The sequence below is a fragment of the Cricetulus griseus genome, chromosome 8 (genome assembly GCF_003668045.3).
Source record: "Cricetulus griseus strain 17A/GY chromosome 8, alternate assembly CriGri-PICRH-1.0, whole genome shotgun sequence".
Taxonomy (NCBI): Eukaryota; Metazoa; Chordata; class Mammalia; order Rodentia; family Cricetidae; genus Cricetulus; species Cricetulus griseus.
The window spans coordinates 57,303,064-57,320,977 of NC_048601.1; the positions used below are offsets into that span (position 1 = coordinate 57,303,064).

Sequence of the window (17,914 nt, forward strand, 5' to 3'; positions counted from 1 at the left end):
ATGTATTTTAATATGCTCATGATCATTAACAATCTAGAACAGTCAGATTTTATAAAATGCTAGTTAATTAAAAAGTCCATAATAAATCATTTGCAAAGCATCAAATACTTTTGCATTTAAACATTTTCAAATTGTTATTTCAAACTTAGGTGACCTTAAAACATAGACTAACAAATAGCAGTAATCAATAGTAAACACCATGGCTAAAACAAATTTGAGAGTCAGTAGTTTGAAGAGATTCTGAAAATTAAGTTTTCATTAGTGGATACAACTTAGTACTTTTTTTTTTTTTTGACAAATACTCCCATTCCATACTTTAAATGATCCCCCCCAAATACACTGAAAATTATACTCTTAAAGAAAATTTATGATTAATATACAATATTGTACTATTTTGGTATACAACACACTAGTGAAGACCATGTCACATTTATCACAGATTGAATTGCTCCAGGGTGTTTACTAAGCATAAAGAAACAACATTTCTATGTAATTCAAAGTGTTTACACATGCAGTTTCTCTAAACAGTCAATAAATACCTGAATGAAATTAAATATAGCCACCAACCAAAACAAATCCTAAAGCCAAACAGAACTCAAAAGCAAAGTGACAATGAGCTTACACATAAACAAAAGGAATAAGCAGAGTGGGAACTTGCGGTACATGAGAACAGTTACTTCAGGATACACAAATACCTGAACACACAAAAACCCAAACAAGAACTTAAGCAACATACCTTTCTTTTCCTAGTTCTGGATCATTCTCCCATTGATCCTACAATATAATTCACATTTTATTAGAGGTTATTCTAGTTGATTCTCACTAATGAATCCACTAACTCAATATTTTCAGGTAAAATATAGTTAACGAAAAGTTAAAAAATGGGAGGTGATACCTCTTAAAAAAAAAAAGAAAATGAGTTAGTTTTAGTTTTCTGTATGTACATTAACTATTACATTCCAGAAAAAATTTTCTTATTAAAAACTGCTGCTAGGTTACATAGAATAAGTCAAATTATCAAGTAATGAGATACTGACAGAGACGAGAAACTGATTTTTAAAAGCCTGAAAACATCTTTTGCTTAGAATAAAAATAATAAGCATGACATAAACATCTTCCTTGTAGATCAGCTTTTAAAAACTATATTTATAAGGAGACTTTTTATAAAGCATCTCACTAAGTTGGGCATGGTGTAGCAGGTCTATAATTCTAGCTACTTGGAAGGCTAGAGCAGAATTCAGAAACTCAAAGTCAGCCTGGGCAACTTAAGGCAAAACAATAAAAATAAGACACAGAAGTGGGGCTGAGAAGATGGCTAAGTTGGTAGATACTCATCACACAAGCACAGAGATATGAGTTCAAACTCCTAGCTTGTATTTTAAAAAAAATTAGAAGCAGTAATATGCTCATAATCTCAATGCTGGAGGTAGAGACAGTAGGATTCTTGGGTCTTGCTGAACAGCCGGTCTGACTCAGTAAGACAAACTGTGTCAAAAAAGAATGTGGAGAAGCGATTACATCTACACACACACACCCTAGAAATGCTACAGCAATAATCTTTTAAGTATTATCTGAACCCTGACAAAAAGCAATGTTATGGAACAACAAAATGGACAAAATTATAATGAACTCAATGGGTTGTTTTAAAAATTATATATGTGTGTGTGTGTGTGTGTGTGTGTGTGTGTGTGTGTGTGTGTGTGTGTGTGTGTGTGTGTGTGTGAACAAGGTTACAGGGAAGGTAGGACTCAATCTGAAAGGTGTTAAGAAGGGGAACTGGAAGGAAATGTGATCAAAATACACTTTAAGAATTTCTCAAAGAATTAATTAAAAACATTAGGTAAAATTTAAAAAAAAATCACTGAATGATTTTCAAACTAGGATTACTGATGCCTCTTAGAAATTCTTTTTAAAATTGTGTGTTTATATATGCACATGAGTAGAAGTATGAGACCAATCGGTGGTCAGCTTGGGGGCAAAGTGCATTTACTGAGCTAGGTTGATGGCTCAGAAATTCTTCAACGACTGAAAGCCTTTGCTTGACCTTCTATGTAAAAATACCTTCTTCATATATTCACACAGCTTGCCTTCCTATTTCCATCAAGTCTTCCAAATGACTCTTCTGCTGGGGGTTTCAACTTACCATTTCAATGTATGCATTTTTCCACTTATGTCTGTATTTTAAATGAGGAATTGGATGGATTGAGGCACAGTTTCATGTAGCCTAGGCTAACCTTGAACTCAAGATATTCTCTCTGAAGCACTGGAACTGTAGGCACTCATCACTATTTCTGACTTTGTAATTCTTTTTACCTTGATTTATTTGTCTTCACAGCACTTTTTATTATCTGATATTTTATTGCTTGCTGTATTTTACACACACACACACACACACACACACACACACCTTTCCACAGTTAGATCAAGAATTTGGAAAGAGTAATAAAAACATGTTTTCTAAATATAAGGTCCAATTGCTTACCCCTGCTACTGAAACACAAAGGAACTATTAGAAAAGCACAAATCTGAATTTGATTTCTTTTAAACATATATTTATTGTTTTTCTATATGTATTCTGCTGTACAAGTATGTAAACCAAGAACATGTAAAATTTGCTTTCTTACACAACACACACACACACACACACATATCACACAAACTGAACAAATAAAAGAGTTTCTTTCTAGAAGCAACACTGGATCAAAAAACTCTACCTCTTTCCTAGAGATAGTCACTGTGGACAAACAAAATCTCTCTCTCTCTCTCTCTCTCTCTCTCTCTCTCTCTCTCTCTCTCTCTCTCTGTTTTGTTTTTCAAGACAGGGTTTCTCTGTGTAGCCCTGTCTGTCCTGCAACTCATTCTGTAGACCAGAATGGCCTCCAAAACTCATAGAGATCCACCTACCTTTACCTCCCAAGCACTGGGATTAAAGTGTGTGCTCTCCATTGCCTGGTTTGTACCAAGTCTCTTTACATGTTAGTATCTGAATATAGTTACATATTTCAAAATTACCAATTTATCTCATGTACTTTGTTTCCATAATCATTAAAATTGTAAGAGTCAAATAATTTTTAAAATAATCAATATAAAGAAATAGCTAAATTTTGATTACTATCTGAGCCTACTCTTAAAATTGCATTTATAATGTATCTTGAGTTTTCAGAAAATGTCCTTTATGCTTTCTGATGTTCTTTAAATTTTTTACGGATTTATTTTACGTATATGAGTGTTTTGCCTGAATGTATGTGTTTGTACCCTGTGTGTGCCTAATAACCATGGAGGTTAAAGGTGGCACTAGATCCCTGGATCTTGAGTTACAAATGGCTGTGAGTCATCACATGGGTGTTAGAACCAAACCTGAGTCCTCTAAAAGAATAGCCAATGCTGTTGACTGCTAAACCTTCTCTCCAGCCCTACCCTTTTGATCTTCTAAAATAACAAAAGTTGATTAGACAAACAAAAAAATACTTACCTCTGAGTCCATCTTTGGAGATAAAGTACAGGTCAACACATAGTCACCTATGCTTTGTGGATACTGTTTCAGAAAATTGTACATTGATAGAGCAGATTCAGGACTTTCTAACTGAAGAATCACCTTTAAAAATATTGTTGTTAAAGCATGAATTTAAAAATTACAAGTAGAACTAGGATGTTAATTAGCAATTCCACTTTTTTCTGTATATGCAGAAGAATTGAAACCGGGGACCCAAACATTTATTTACTCACTTAAATCCCAAGAAATATTAGGCACAACCATTAAAAAACGAAACCTAACGGTCTACCAACTACGAATTTTAAACACACAATCTAAGCACACAATAGAATGCTGTTTGGCTTTTAAAGACATTCTGATATATGTTTCATGTATGAACCTAAAACATATACCAAGTGAAATAAGCCAACTGCAAAACAGCAAATACAATTCAACTTCTATATGGCATCTAGTGTTATTCTTATTTAAAGAAACAGACATAAGATGGCAGTTGAATGACTGGGTGGGTGAGTGGGGTGTTAAGTTATTGTTTAACTGGCAAAAAGCATCAGTTTGAGAAGACAGGAAATAGTTATGGAATTAGATGGTGGCGATAGTTACTTAATGGCACTGAACTGACAACTAAAGTTAAAATGGTAAATTCATAATTTAAGAATAGGTTACAAAGGCTAGGCAAAACAAAATCTTTCTTTCCTTCTTTAAAACAAAAAATTATGTGTAGGGGCTGGAAAGATGGCTCAGCAGTTGCTGCTCTCCTGGAAAACTTGAGTTCAGTTCCCAGTATCTACATCAGGTGGTTCATAACTTATTTTAACTCCAGCTCCAGGGGACCCAAACAACACCTCTGGTGTACGTATATACATACGTACACACACACACACACACACACACACACACACACACACACACACACACACACACACACTCACTCACTCACTCCAGCAGCAGCAGCACACAAAACATTAAAACACATACATAACCAAAACCAACCAACCAAAAAATAAAACAAACCAACCACAGGGGACTAATATGCAAAGTTTGAAAAGTTAAAATGATGTGCTAGCTGTGCCCTGCCTTCCCAAACCCATGTCACACCTTATATGAAGTGCCAGACAGGCTCTATTTATCAGTTCAAATTATATCAAAGAAAATTAGGAGCTGGTTGTTACTTAATTATATATACTTTTATAAGGCAGCTATGACCACTACTACACCATCACAAACTTGCAATATAATTTTGTAACAACAAAGTAACTTTGATACAAAGCCATAAGCCCTGACTTTATAAGTAATATTCTACTGAGAAAAATCTCTAATTATTTTCAATTCGGTTGCAACCCCAACAACTCAGGAAGCAAAACCAATAGTGTATAAAATCTGGTCTTCTATGCCTATTTTAATAGGCATGTAACAGAAATATATTATTAAATATAGAAGGTAAATTTTTAGTTTAAACACATCAACAATTTTAAGAACAGAAGCCAAATCATGAAATAAAGTTGACAGACACATTTAAATCTGTATTTCACAGTTAGAAGGAGGCTTTAAGTAATATACCGTATCTTTCATTTTATAAGGTTAAAACAGCTTTTCCATGTCATAGAATTTATGTATGTCTTCCTGGTAAGACAATGTTCTTTGCACTATATTACCTTGTTCTCTCTGTGAATCTAATTTCTTCTTAAAAACTAAAGAGAGAGACCATCATTTTCTTTTATAAGTCATAGTCCAGAAGAAACTGTACTAGGCTCTTATACTTCTGCTTGGTGATTGAACAATGTTTATAGATGCTTCAACACAAAAGGCAAGGTAGAAGCTACAGGCTATAAGTATACAGGGTTCAATTACCTTGTTTTTGTTACTTATGAACACATAGCGATCCACTTTTCCAAACTGATGCCCAACACAAAGCACACACTGAAGTCCATCTTCAGGTACATTGCCAAAATGTACAAATCGGTCATAAATTTCATCAATATTTGCCTGTATTTTTTTTTGAGACAATGTAGGACAGAAAAAAAGGATAGGCATCAAATTATAAATCACTGATTAGCAGTAATTTATTACAGAAGGTGGGGTGAGGCTTCTTCCAAGAATAAGAAAATGACTATATGGAAAACGGTGAGAGAGGATTAAACCCAGAGCCTCATGTGTGCTAGGGAAACCCTTTATCATTGAGCCAACCCTCCAACCCAACAATCTTAATTTTACATCTGAGCGTTGAATAAGACAATATAATAAAATGGGACCTGTATTTCTACTATATTTATTTTAAAAAAAATCCTCAAATGGAACATCACCTATATGGCTACTAATTATGCATTTCAGTGTATAAAAAATTAGTTCATATCAAGGGCTATGAGACCCTTTTCATTTTTAGCAAGAAGAGCTGCTGCCACCTGAAAATCTCATTCAACTCAGTATTAAAATTGGTAATAGAGTTTCCTTTAACTCTTAAAAGAAAAATAAAATTTTCAATTAAATCAGTTAACAAAGCATTTAAATGTGCAACTCACCTCTGGATTACTTTCCTGAATCAAGGTTATAAAGAGAGCTTCCTAAAAAGCCAAACATTAAAAGGCAAAAGGTGAAAGTTCTGTCTCATTTATATGCTAATATTTGCCATGATTTGTCATGCAATGACCTATACAGATATGCATTATTCAGTATTTCATAAAATCAGGTAGCTAACACTCTACTTCTTTAGAAATCTTTTCCCTTCTTTCTGAAGATGCTATTTAAGTCTCACCCTATCTAATTCTTCCTGCTCCCCTAGGTTCACTGAAACAAAAACCAGTGTAATAATTTGTTACTCTCATAAAAAGGGCAAAAGTGGTACAAGAAAAGAATAGCAAAATTGGCAAAAGACACTTTAAAAGAAGGCTTTGTATGAAGAAAAGTAACTTGGTCTTTATCTAATGGAACTACGGTTCTTAAACTTTTTTCTTTAATACTACTAACATGTATAATAATCCCCGCTAATACTAGCAAGTTAGGACAACTATCAGGAAAAGGCTTTCCTAAATTTACATTTTCCTTGGCTTCTATGAGATTTTATTGTATTTTAGATAGTACAGACCCTGAAATGTTTTTGCATCAGTTGAAGCTGAATTTGAACAGATCTGAATTTCATATTAGTCTCACAGCTTTGTGGTTGGATACTTGAAGGAAGCAAAACTGATAGTAGCATGAAGAGCTACTCTATTACTTTGGCTGTTTTAAGAAATCAAACAATAAGAACAGGGAGGAACCTTGATATATTTAAAATAAACAAGATTTACTGAGTGACCAAGTGTGACAAATAAGGAGGGAAAATTAAGACAACTGTCAGCATTCTGTTTTGAATGGTGGTCAGAGAGCAACAGTCAAGAAAGATTTTTTTTTTCCAAATAGGATCCTCTCTCAAACAATGGGAAGAGGTTACTAAAAGGAGAGGACACTTTGTAGCCTAAAAAACAGTATGTGACCCCAAAATGAAAACCAGTAAACAAAAAAATAATAATAAATTTGATCTTAACAATTTAGTTAGAGCTAGGAAAAATGATGGTGAAAGCCTATTATTTACCTCATTTTTTATGTCCACATCCTCAGGAGCCATACTTATGGAGAGCTGATTTCCATCCATGGATATTGGGAAGGAGGTGTAAAATTTTACCATAGAGTCTGCAGATTTTTTGTTTATTTCTACATATGCCTTTAAAGTTACAAAAATGATAAAAATTAATTTTTCCTGAAAAGACTTGACTCTTGAGAGTCAAATGACTTCAGCTGTGACTGTTACACAGAGAAACCCTGTCTCGGAAAAATGAAATTGTAAAAACAGCAAAATCCATAGTCTAAGACTAACATAACAGCAAGAAATAAGGGGAAGGCAATATTTAAAAGAGAATGAGAGAAGGGGGGATGGAGGGAGAGAGGGAAAGAGAGGGAGAGGAGGGGGGGCTCATTCTAAAACCAATCTTAAAAAGGTTTTAGTATAGGGTCTCTTATTCTAGACCCTAGCTGGTCTTGTCTCTACCTTGAGGCACCAGAATTACAATCAGGCACTACATCTAATGCAGGAAAAGTCTTGTTTATTGCGTCTACAACAGTACTTAGTATTAGCATACATCTTGCTTCATTATGTTTTTAAGTAAATGATTCCTTAGATTTGAATTACTTGGTGGTATAATGGTATTTCTAGTTACTCTGCCTGAGACATCCATGAGCCCTTTATCCAGTGAATCCACACAGTATTTTCTGCCCATTAGTCACTTAATGACAATTTGTTACCAACTGGTCAAACGTGGCACCTATTTTCAGGCAACCTTTATTTTATATTATGTGCATGGAATACAATAATAGTGAATAGCAATCACAAGTGCCAAGACTGGGGGTGGGGGGTGGGGGGAGAAAAACGCATGGAGCCTGTATGAGTACTCAGGGGGTAAAGGCCCTGTGGCCAAGCCTAACCACCAGAGTACAATCCCTGGAATGCACATTGATAGAAGTAGAGAAATTACTCTCCAAGTTGTCATCTGACTTGCATGTACACATTGTAGCATGTGCACATTCACACACACATAAATGAACGTAACTTAAAAAAAAATAATCATAGAAGAATTACGGTAAGAAATAATCCAAAATCCTTGAGATTGTAAAGTTGAGGTAAGAAATTTGTGCCAGCTTTACATGAACACCTTGAACTGCCAAAATTACAGTGTGTGTGATAGAAATGCTTCATTATCAAAAAAGAGACGTGGGTAAGTGGAAACTACTATTAGCAGAGCCTGGAATTTTCCCATATAATTTTAAAGAAGTACTGTATCTCCAAGAATTTCAGTAATTCTACTCAATACTAAAAAATTATTTATTACATGTTTTGGTATTACAATATAAATTCATCGATTTGAGTTAATTTTAAAAGCCCAAAATTGCCCATTTTACTCTATTATCATATGAAAAACATTAATGTTAAAGAATGCATTGTTTTCTATTTTTATCTTCCCTGAAATTACAAATAACCTACACTTCAAAGTAAGTGTTATGTGGCTGGAGGGATGGCTCAGTTCTTAAAAGAGTCCAGGCTGCTCATACAAAGGACCCAGGTTTGATTCCCAGAACCCACACACTGGCTCACAGCCTCTTGTAGATCTCCACAGGGACCAGACACACTTACAAACATACATGATGGCAAAACATTCATACACTAAAAATAAAGATACAGAAATATATATATAACTGTATTCCATACACTGTGCTTTGCCTCTTTTAACAGTGTGTATAATTCAGTTGCTAGTCTACTTAGAGAGCTGTAGAACCATTATACTTAATTTGAACCTGCACATAACAGGATTTGTACTCTCCTTTGTGGCTGTGTCATTAAGACTTCCCACTGCCCAAAGAGCAATACTTTCAGATTAGACTTTTTTTTTCCCCAAAAGACTCCCCTCCTGTAATGTTATTACAGTAACTAGAACAAGTTGTTTATTAACAAGAAATTCTGCTGAGCTATTTTTAAAAAAGATTTTATTTATCTATGTATATGTATGCCTACTTGTATGAATTTCTGTGTACCATATGCATGCAGGAATCTATGTGGGTTAGCAAAGAGTACTAGATCTTTTGGGAATAGATAGGGTTGTAAATTGCCAGGTGTTGGGAACTAAACCTAGGTCCTTCCCCTGTAAGAACAGTAGGTGATCTTAACCACTGAGCCATCTCTCCAGACATTTATTACTATTTACAAATCTTTTTGTTGTTCTACTAGTGATATTTAATAGGCATTAACCAGTTTCTAGACTCAAACTAATGTCAACAACCATACACACATAAAAATAAATCTTTTAAAATTTAAATTATTTGTGTGTATGAGTGTTTTGCTTGCATGTAATATGTGTGACATGTGCTTTCAGTGTCCTTGGAGATCAGAAGAGGGTATCAGATTCCCTAGGACTGTTAATTATAGATAGTTGTAAGCTGTCTGATGGGTGCTGGGTATCAAACCTGGGTCCTCTGAAAGAATAACCAGTACTCTTAATTGCTAAGTCATCACCCAGACCCCCAAATAAACAAACTAATATACACACACACACACACACACACACATATGTGTATGTATACATGTTTAATTAGGACAATACTGAAATAGAAGGTATCTGTGCTTTTTCATTTTAAAAATTCTTTAGTTGGGATATACCTTATCAGTAAAGTATATGCCTTGCCATAAGTTCAATTCCCAATACAACACCCACAGAGACAAATGAGAGACAGAAAGAAAGAGAGAAAGAGAGAGACAAGAGAGAAACTGGTTGATTGATTGATTATAAAGCCAGGCCAGGTTGGGACAGAGGGATCATGAAATTGTAGTTAGCCTGAGTAAGACCTGTTTCAAAACCATAAAACAAAATAACATATAATAAAGATTAAGATAGCCCCTTAGATCTTTACAGTTTTTTAAATTTCAATGTCTTTTACCAAAATGTGCTTATAAATAATAAGTAGTTATCATAAATTCTTACCTTTTTATGAGATGATAAAATTACAATATCCTTCAAACTGCCAAATGGTTTTGCTAAGTCGTGTATTTTTTCTGTAGAATATCCTTTATTAGGCAAATTAGAAATAAAAACCACACTCATTTCCTCCACTTCCTTCAAAACAAATTAATAAAGTGATTAGTATTAAATTTGCATTTACTACTTGAGGACAACAAAATAAATCAGGAGACTCTAGAGCCTTAGTGGTGGTTTGAATGAGAAAGGCCCCATAGGCCTATACATTTGAATGTCTGATCCAGTTATAATAGAACTGCTTGAGAATGATGAGGAGGTGTGATCTTGTTGGAGGGGCTCACTCCAGATCCAGTTTCACTTTTTCTACCTATGGCCAGGGCCATTCCTGCCTGCAAACTGCCATCCTCCCCACCATGATGATCACAATTTGAAACTGTCAAACATGGCCCCAATTAAATACTTTCTTTTATAAGCTGCCTTGGTCTCATTCACAGCAATGGAAGAGTAACTAAGAAACCCTTAGAATGCAGAGTTACAAATTTAAATTAGTAGAATAATTGCAGTTATACCATCTGTCATCTAGTCCAGGTCTATCACTTTTGGCTTACTGTTTTAAAATTGACATTCATATCTCTGACTACACCACCTCCTTTCATATACTGTTACTATGTCTGCTGTACCTTGCAATGTGATGTGTACATCTCACACCCAAAAAAGTATGTCTTCTCACCTTCCTCAACAACAATCACTCTTAGGCAATATTTTTTAAGTTTATCTACCTTTAATCCTTATACCATAAGTAACTACTTACCAAAAGTAAGATCCTTATACCATAAGTACTTTTCTGCTTTATTTTGCCCCAATCTACTGATTCTCTTTCATTACACTAGCTTTTCCTTTTGTAGATATGATAAACTTGGCATATTTTGATTTTAGGGACAAAAAGAAAACCTGCCAAGAGTCATAGGCTCTTTCTAAAGAGCTTTATTGGACTGCTGTACTATACTGATCCTACTATACCAGTGCTTAAAAATACTTTTCTTAAAATAAAGCTAAAATAGCATTTAGTGAATTCTTAATGAGTGGATCATTAGACAAAAATAAAGTTAGGTGTAGTATGTGAGCAATCTGAAACTCTAACCAATAAAATCTAGATGAATGAGATTTCAGCACCCTCTTAAATATATAAAAGTGAATTTTATGTCCTTTATATAAATCAGATGGTCTACTTGTTTCTCCAAAAATGCAGACAAACAAACAAAACAACCTTGGTATTCAAAATATTCACTTATTAAAAAGTTTTTATTTATTTATTATGTATACAACATTCTGCTTCCATGTACATCTATCTGTACACCAGAAGAGGGCACCAGATCTCATAACAGATGGTTGTGTGCGATCATGTGGTTGCTGGGAATTGAACTCAGGACCTCTAGAAGAGCAGCCAGTGCTCTTAACCTCTGAGCCATCTCTCCAGCCCCAAAATATTCATATCTTACTTTTCTCATGGCTAGAGAAAAAAAATCACAAAGGTTTATTAGAAATTGTAGACGCAGCTCAGTTGGTGGAATGCTTGCAAAGCATGTACAAAACCCTGGGTTTAACCTCAAAAATGTATAAACTGGGTGTAGTAAAATGCTCCAGTAATACCACACTAAAGTTGAAGCAGGGAAATTAAAGTGCAAGGTCACTCCTTGCAACACAGCATGTTCCAAGTTCAGTCTGGGATAAAAAGAAAGCCTGTCATAACAAAAATCTTCCAGTAAAACAAAACAAATTCCCAATGTGCAACGGTTTTAGTTCTCTCTCCTAATTAAAACAAGCACTTATCTACCCCAAATCCATTTTGCTTGAACAGGCTCTCAGAGTGCTCCAATCTTCATAAACACACACATTTATTCAATATTTTAAACCAACATTAGAGTTGAAAATGACTAAGAAATTTTGCCATGCCAAAAAGTGAATACAGTTGCTCAGACAATTTAATATAATAAAATACAAAAACTGACCTTGCTCACTGGTTCATTTTCTGTGGTCTCCAAAGTACCTTAATACCAAAAAATAATGAAAACACAATTTTTAAAAATTCATGTGATTTTCAAGATTCTACTTTATTCTATAATAAACAAGTTATATGAACATGTACATGACTGCTACAAACCACTAAGAAACAATGTAGAAGTGAAAAACCAGCTTTCTGTCCCTTTATTGAAAATAAAGGGCATACAATATATCCTGATTAGTTTCCCCTCCTTCTATGGCTTCTAGCTCCTCCCCACCTCCCTTCCCATCCAGGTCTACTTCCTTTCTGCCTCTCATTAGAAAAGAACAGGCTCTAAGAGATAACCATGAAACATAACAAAATAAAATATAGTAAGATAAAACACAAACCATCACATTGAAGTTTGGACAAGGCAAGTCAACAGATGGAAAAGAGCCCAAGAAAAGGCACAAGACCTACTAGTTCACACGTTCAGGAGGCCCATAAAAAACACTAAACTGTCCTGTCAGTGGTAGCACATGCCTCTAATCCTGAGTTCCCAGCACTCGGGAAGCAGAGGCAGACAGATCTCTGTGAGTTCAAGGCCAGCCAGCTCTACAGGAGCCAGTTCCAGGACATGCTCCAAAGCTTCAGAGACACCCTGCCTCAAAAATAAATAAATAAACCAAAGAAACGAAACAAAACAAAAATACAAAACAAACAAACAAACAAAAACCACTAAACTGAAAGCCGTAATATACGCAAGAGTACATAGTGCAGTCTCATGCAGGTCCTGTACTTGCTACTTCAGTCTCTGTGAGTCCATATGAACTTTGCTCAGTTGATTTAGAGGGCCTTGTTGTCCGGCTTTTAATAATAAATTTCGGCTATTCCTCATGAGACTAAAATTTCAGAATGATAGAGACCAAATGTAAATCTGAATTGTAATTTGACGGGGGCTTTGACCCCAGTATTAGAAAAATCAACACATATATAAACATATAATATAACCACAAATACTTCTTTTCTTAAAAATACTTTCAACTTTAAATGTAAAGCACAAAATAAAATACTTTCTTTCAGCTTTAAATGTAAAGCACAAAATAAAATTTCTACCGGCCTACCTCTAGTAGTTTCTTCAGCACTCTTTCCAGCGGCTTTTGCTGCACAAAACAGACTACTTTAATTTTCTAAGAAAACACTAATATAATCAAATTAATGAATATGAACTAGAATTTAAACTACCTAAGTAAAACCTCTCTTTGGAAAACAAAATATTACCTGTGAGGCTATGTGGTTCTGTGTGTGCATGCATGCATGCAGGTACATGTGCACTTGTGTCATATGTTTGGAAGCAAGAGATCAACATCTAGTGTCTAGCTCCATTGCTTTCAAACCTTATTTTTTTGAGACAGGGTCTCACTGATACTAAAGTATCAGCTAGGCTGGCTGGCTAATGAGCTCAAGGACCTGCCTGTGTTATCTGTCCCCCTATTGCCCAACCCAGCACTGGGATTACAGGTGTGTGCTATGCCTGGCTTTTATGTGGGTCACGTGGGAGCCAAAGACAGGTTTTCATGCTTGCATACCCAACAACTTTTTAACAACTGAGACATCTCCCAGGCTTCCCTTTGGGACTGTTAAAGAAAAATTTCAAAATATATCTAGAATATAAACCAAGATCCAAAAAATAAACCACTGAGTGATAGCATATTGTTACCTGGTACAGTCACGAGTTTATTGGAGTCTTTGTTTTTGATAATCCCAGACTTTTTAGCTTCTAGAGACTTCTTTCCAGATTTTGCTTTTAAAAGTAGAATTAAACCATTATTCTAAGATTAAGGGCCTATTCAGCATATTTTATATTAATAAATGTATCAGAAATAAATAGCTCTACCTAATCTAAATAGCAATTTATTACATGTATTATTTATTTTCAATTTTTCACAAGTAATATTAAAAGCAAATTTAAGTCGAGACATTTTTGTTGGTCTTAAAATAATCCAAAGTTAAATTCGCACGTGAAACATAGAATTAAAAATATGTATTTTGAAATTTCTACAAAGGTTCTTTAGAATTAAACTATTAGAAAATATACTGTTAATAGGGCCATGCTATTTTCAATGTACACCAGTTATGTTAAATAGCATTTCATTTCTTTATCAGGGAAATTAATCTGTTTTAAAGTAACAAACATCAGATAAACTATTTAAGCTGTGGAAGGGAGTATAGAAATGACAATTATAATGAGAGAGAAGGAGGAAGGATTAAACCATTTTAAGGGGACAATGAAAGAGCAACCTATAAATATATTACTGTCAGACCATGCAGTTACATAGTTGTATATATATTGTATAGCCGAAATATATACCTGGTACAGAATACATACTGATACAGAAACGTATCTTTAATGGCAAATATTGTTAAAGACCAAAGTACCAATGAGTGAAAATCCTATATTGTAAATTTTAAATACTAAAGACTCTAAATTCTTCAAGATGTTATCAGATACTAGAAATTATTGAATTCTAAACTTGCTTTCGATAATGTATTCTTTAAATTCATAAGGTAAATTTAATAAGCCTCTCTCCCTCAGTTGGTCTTACCTGTTTTGATAAAAGCTTTACCTTTTGCAGCTACCGTAACCACAGATTTTACAGAACCCGCTGATTTCCCTAAATCACAAAAGCTATAGTCAAAACTGTTTTACTTAAATAGTAGCAATCTCCAAGTTACCTTAAAACAATACAAGAATAACATCTTTTATTCTAAACATAAAATGTTACCACATTTTGGGACATCTAGCAATGAAAATTTCTTTCGGGGGTGTAGGAACTGCGGTCAGCCTACCCAAGCAGCAGTTGTCCTGTCCCCAGTGCCTAGGACAGAGGCAGCACAGCAGGCACTTCCTCCCTGAGCCAAGCTACCAAGCCTGCCTCAAAGCCCAGACACCCTGACAGAAAAACACCTGACTCAGAGACACCAATGAGAAAAGGACATATAGCAGAGTCAGCCACCTGAGCCAACAGAACCTTGGGAGGGGGTATAAAGGCAGGCCTAACTTCCTTAATAAAGGAGTCTGCAGCATGCTCTGCTACTCACTGACTCCCAGTGCCTAAATCTTCTCACCCCCTCCCCCAAGAGGTGTCTGCACAGGGTAACCCTCAATAGGGGGAGGGCTATTGATTACTAGAAAGTAGGACTTAAGTTAAATATCTCTCTATATGTATGAATCAACTAAGAACTAAAATACAAAGTACAAAGCTAAAACACAAAGCAATCCCATGTGTTCACTGGGTCCAAAAGCAATTATGTAGAGTCTCTCAGTGTATGATTTCCTGGATCATACTTGACTGAAATCCATTTAATCCATCTTAAGAAGGCCATATTGAAGTCTGTTCCTAGTGTCCTAGTTGACCTATTATTAAAGAAAAAAAAAAATCCCAGTGCTATATTATGGGATAGGCTTCAAAACTGTCAAACAATATATACTCTTGCTGGTTCCTCTTGGTTGCCCACCATAACTAGATGGTAAGACCATATAACTGAAGTCACCACTCATCTTCATTAGAAGAAATAAGAGAACTCAAGTTGGAACTGAGCTGGAAAGTTTCTCCCTTCTGGCTTGTTCCCAATCTCAAAAGGTACTATAAATGCCGCTTGCAGAGAAAAGGGACCAACAGTCTTAACCAGCTGTGAAATCAACAAACTGTAACATAATCTTGCCAGGTAAGATGTGCCTATTGGTGCAATAGTGGCAAGACTGCTGAAAGAGTAACCAACTGTTCTTGGATTGAATTTGAGGCACTCTCTACAGAAGCAAAATCACACCTGGTACTATAAACCAAGGCAAAAACTCATGGCTGAGATGATTTTAGGACCTAAAGGAAAATTAATTATTATATAGCTAACATGGCCCCAAACTACTTTCTAAATAGTATTTATACCATAGACAAATGCTACTCTCAGCCTTAATCAGAAAAGCTAGACATTGCAAAGGATGGCAGTAAATGCAGAGAGATTCATGGCTATGGCTATACTAGGTGATGAGAATAAGCAATGATGAAATGTATAACACCACACCATTAAAGCTCACAAAAAGGAAGGAAGGAAGGAAGGAAGGAAGGAAGGAAGGAAGGAAGGAAGGAAGGAAGGAAGGAAGGAAGAGACTGTAGAAGAGAATATGCAAAGAATGTTAAGAGTCAGAAGATAGGGAGAAGAGCTGTGAAATGCTGTCTTTAGGGCATAAGATGGCCACTGTAAACACTATACCATAGCAGCTAACGTTATCTCTACCGGGCCTGCACAAGACTGGGCCAGTCATTCATTAGTCATGAATCAGAGAGGGATTCAAAGAACCCTATCCCTCCTTGCTGAACTAATGGCTACTGGTGGATTCGATCATTATCGTCATTGTTTGCCCACAGAGAAGCCCAAGAGGCTTCAAAGGACAGGACAAACTAGCACAAAAGAAAAAGACATGGATATAAGAAAGGACTTAGGCAGTGGTGGTTTCACGCCTTTGATCCCAGTACTCTGGAGGCAGAGGCAGGTGGATCTCTGAGTTTGAGGCCAGCCTAGTCTATATATAGAGTGAGTTCCAGGACAGCCAAGATTGTGTACAGAGAAACCCTATCTTGGAAAATCACAAAAAAGAAAGAGCCTATTGTAGGGAATAGGCAGACATGGCAACAGGGGTGGGAGAGAAATGGGAAAAGGTGAGTGCAATTCATTTTATACATGTATAAAATTGTCAAAGAACAAATTTAATAAAAAAAGTATAGTTTGCAAGAAAGAAAAGAGAAGAAAGCCCAGAATTAGATTACCCATGGACTAAAGTTTTATACAAATTAAAGCTTGGGCATTACTTAATTCTATGTACTCTCCGATGACCCAACCCCTGCCATAAGATTGGTAATTGTTACAACTTAGTAATAGAAGGAATTATAAGATTACAGCTATTCTTTTAAAATAAGTCATATAAAAAGATCCATTATAACATCCATAAAAACAGAAAATCTATATTCACCCACTATACTTAACGACAGGCAAATGAGCAAAAAAGAAGTGCCTTCTCAATATCTGCAGCTTTGCTATCCAAAGCTTTAATTACTCACAGTAATTTAAAGTCTCACAGTGATCCTCGTAACTCATACATCCATTCAAGAAGGCATAAAGTGCTTTCTTTAAAAAATCAGGAGTATGAGAGACTAGTTCATATAACTTACTGTGCCTAATTAATAAATTAAACTTTATCACAGCCAGGTGTGGCATACCCCCTTTAATCCCAGCACTCAACAAGCCAGAGGCAGGCTGATCTCTTGAGTTTGAGGCCAGCTTGGTCTTCTGATAGTCCAAGCTATCCTAGGATACACAGTAAGACCCTGTCTCAAAATCTTAATTGTACATGTATATGTGTATGTGAATACATATAGTTCAGTATTATTCCACAATTTCAGACATTTACTGTATGTCTTGGGATGTATGAATGTATCTCTGTCCATGGTAGGTAACTGCTGCACCTATCCCGACAATTTGGCACTTAACTAGTCAATTCTTAGTAATTCACAAGTTTGCCATTCTGAAAGTGACCCTTAGTAAGCCAGTTAAAAGATTTCTTATAATAACTGTTATCATTATAGACAATTCATGTTACCACTTATATGAGGATTCTAGACATTTAAGGAAAAATGCCTAGATTTATCCTCAGCAGTTAAGGGATGGCTAGCAGCTTAGTTCCCAGCCCAGCAATTTTCATTTGTGGATCCCATAAACTTGAAATCAAACTGTTAAATAAATGAAATTTCAAAGTTTCCTAAAAATGTATGACATCCTCATAAGACAGCAGACTACTACATGAAAATTCCAAATCTGTCAATTACAATGGTTATCTCCCTTTTTAAGAGAGAAGACAATTTAATATACTACTCTCTACCCTCAATATCT

General features: G+C 35.3%; 1 protein-coding gene across 9 annotated transcripts in view; it reads right to left on the bottom strand.

The window, feature by feature from the left end:
• The window catches only part of Znf638 (zinc finger protein 638), a 69,612-nt gene that overhangs the window by 12,279 nt on the left and 39,419 nt on the right, over positions 1-17,914 (bottom strand). For 4 of the 9 annotated variants that reach the window (XM_035448882.1, XM_035448889.1, XM_027428560.2 and 1 more), the window contains 10 exons: positions 14,575-14,643; positions 13,689-13,772; positions 13,093-13,131; positions 11,997-12,034; positions 9,994-10,125; positions 7,059-7,187; positions 6,010-6,051; positions 5,342-5,476; positions 3,473-3,595; positions 737-774 (listed from right to left, as the gene is read on the bottom strand). In XM_035448882.1, coding sequence (XP_035304773.1) covers positions 737-774; positions 3,473-3,595; positions 5,342-5,476; positions 6,010-6,051; positions 7,059-7,187; positions 9,994-10,125; positions 11,997-12,034; positions 13,093-13,131; positions 13,689-13,772; positions 14,575-14,643 — 829 coding nt within the window. The remainder of the gene's footprint in view (positions 1-736; positions 775-3,472; positions 3,596-5,341; positions 5,477-6,009; positions 6,052-7,058; positions 7,188-9,993; positions 10,126-11,996; positions 12,035-13,092; positions 13,132-13,688; positions 13,773-14,574; positions 14,644-17,914) is intronic. The other 5 variants (XM_035448883.1, XM_035448884.1, XM_035448885.1 and 2 more) reach the window with 5 other exon arrangements.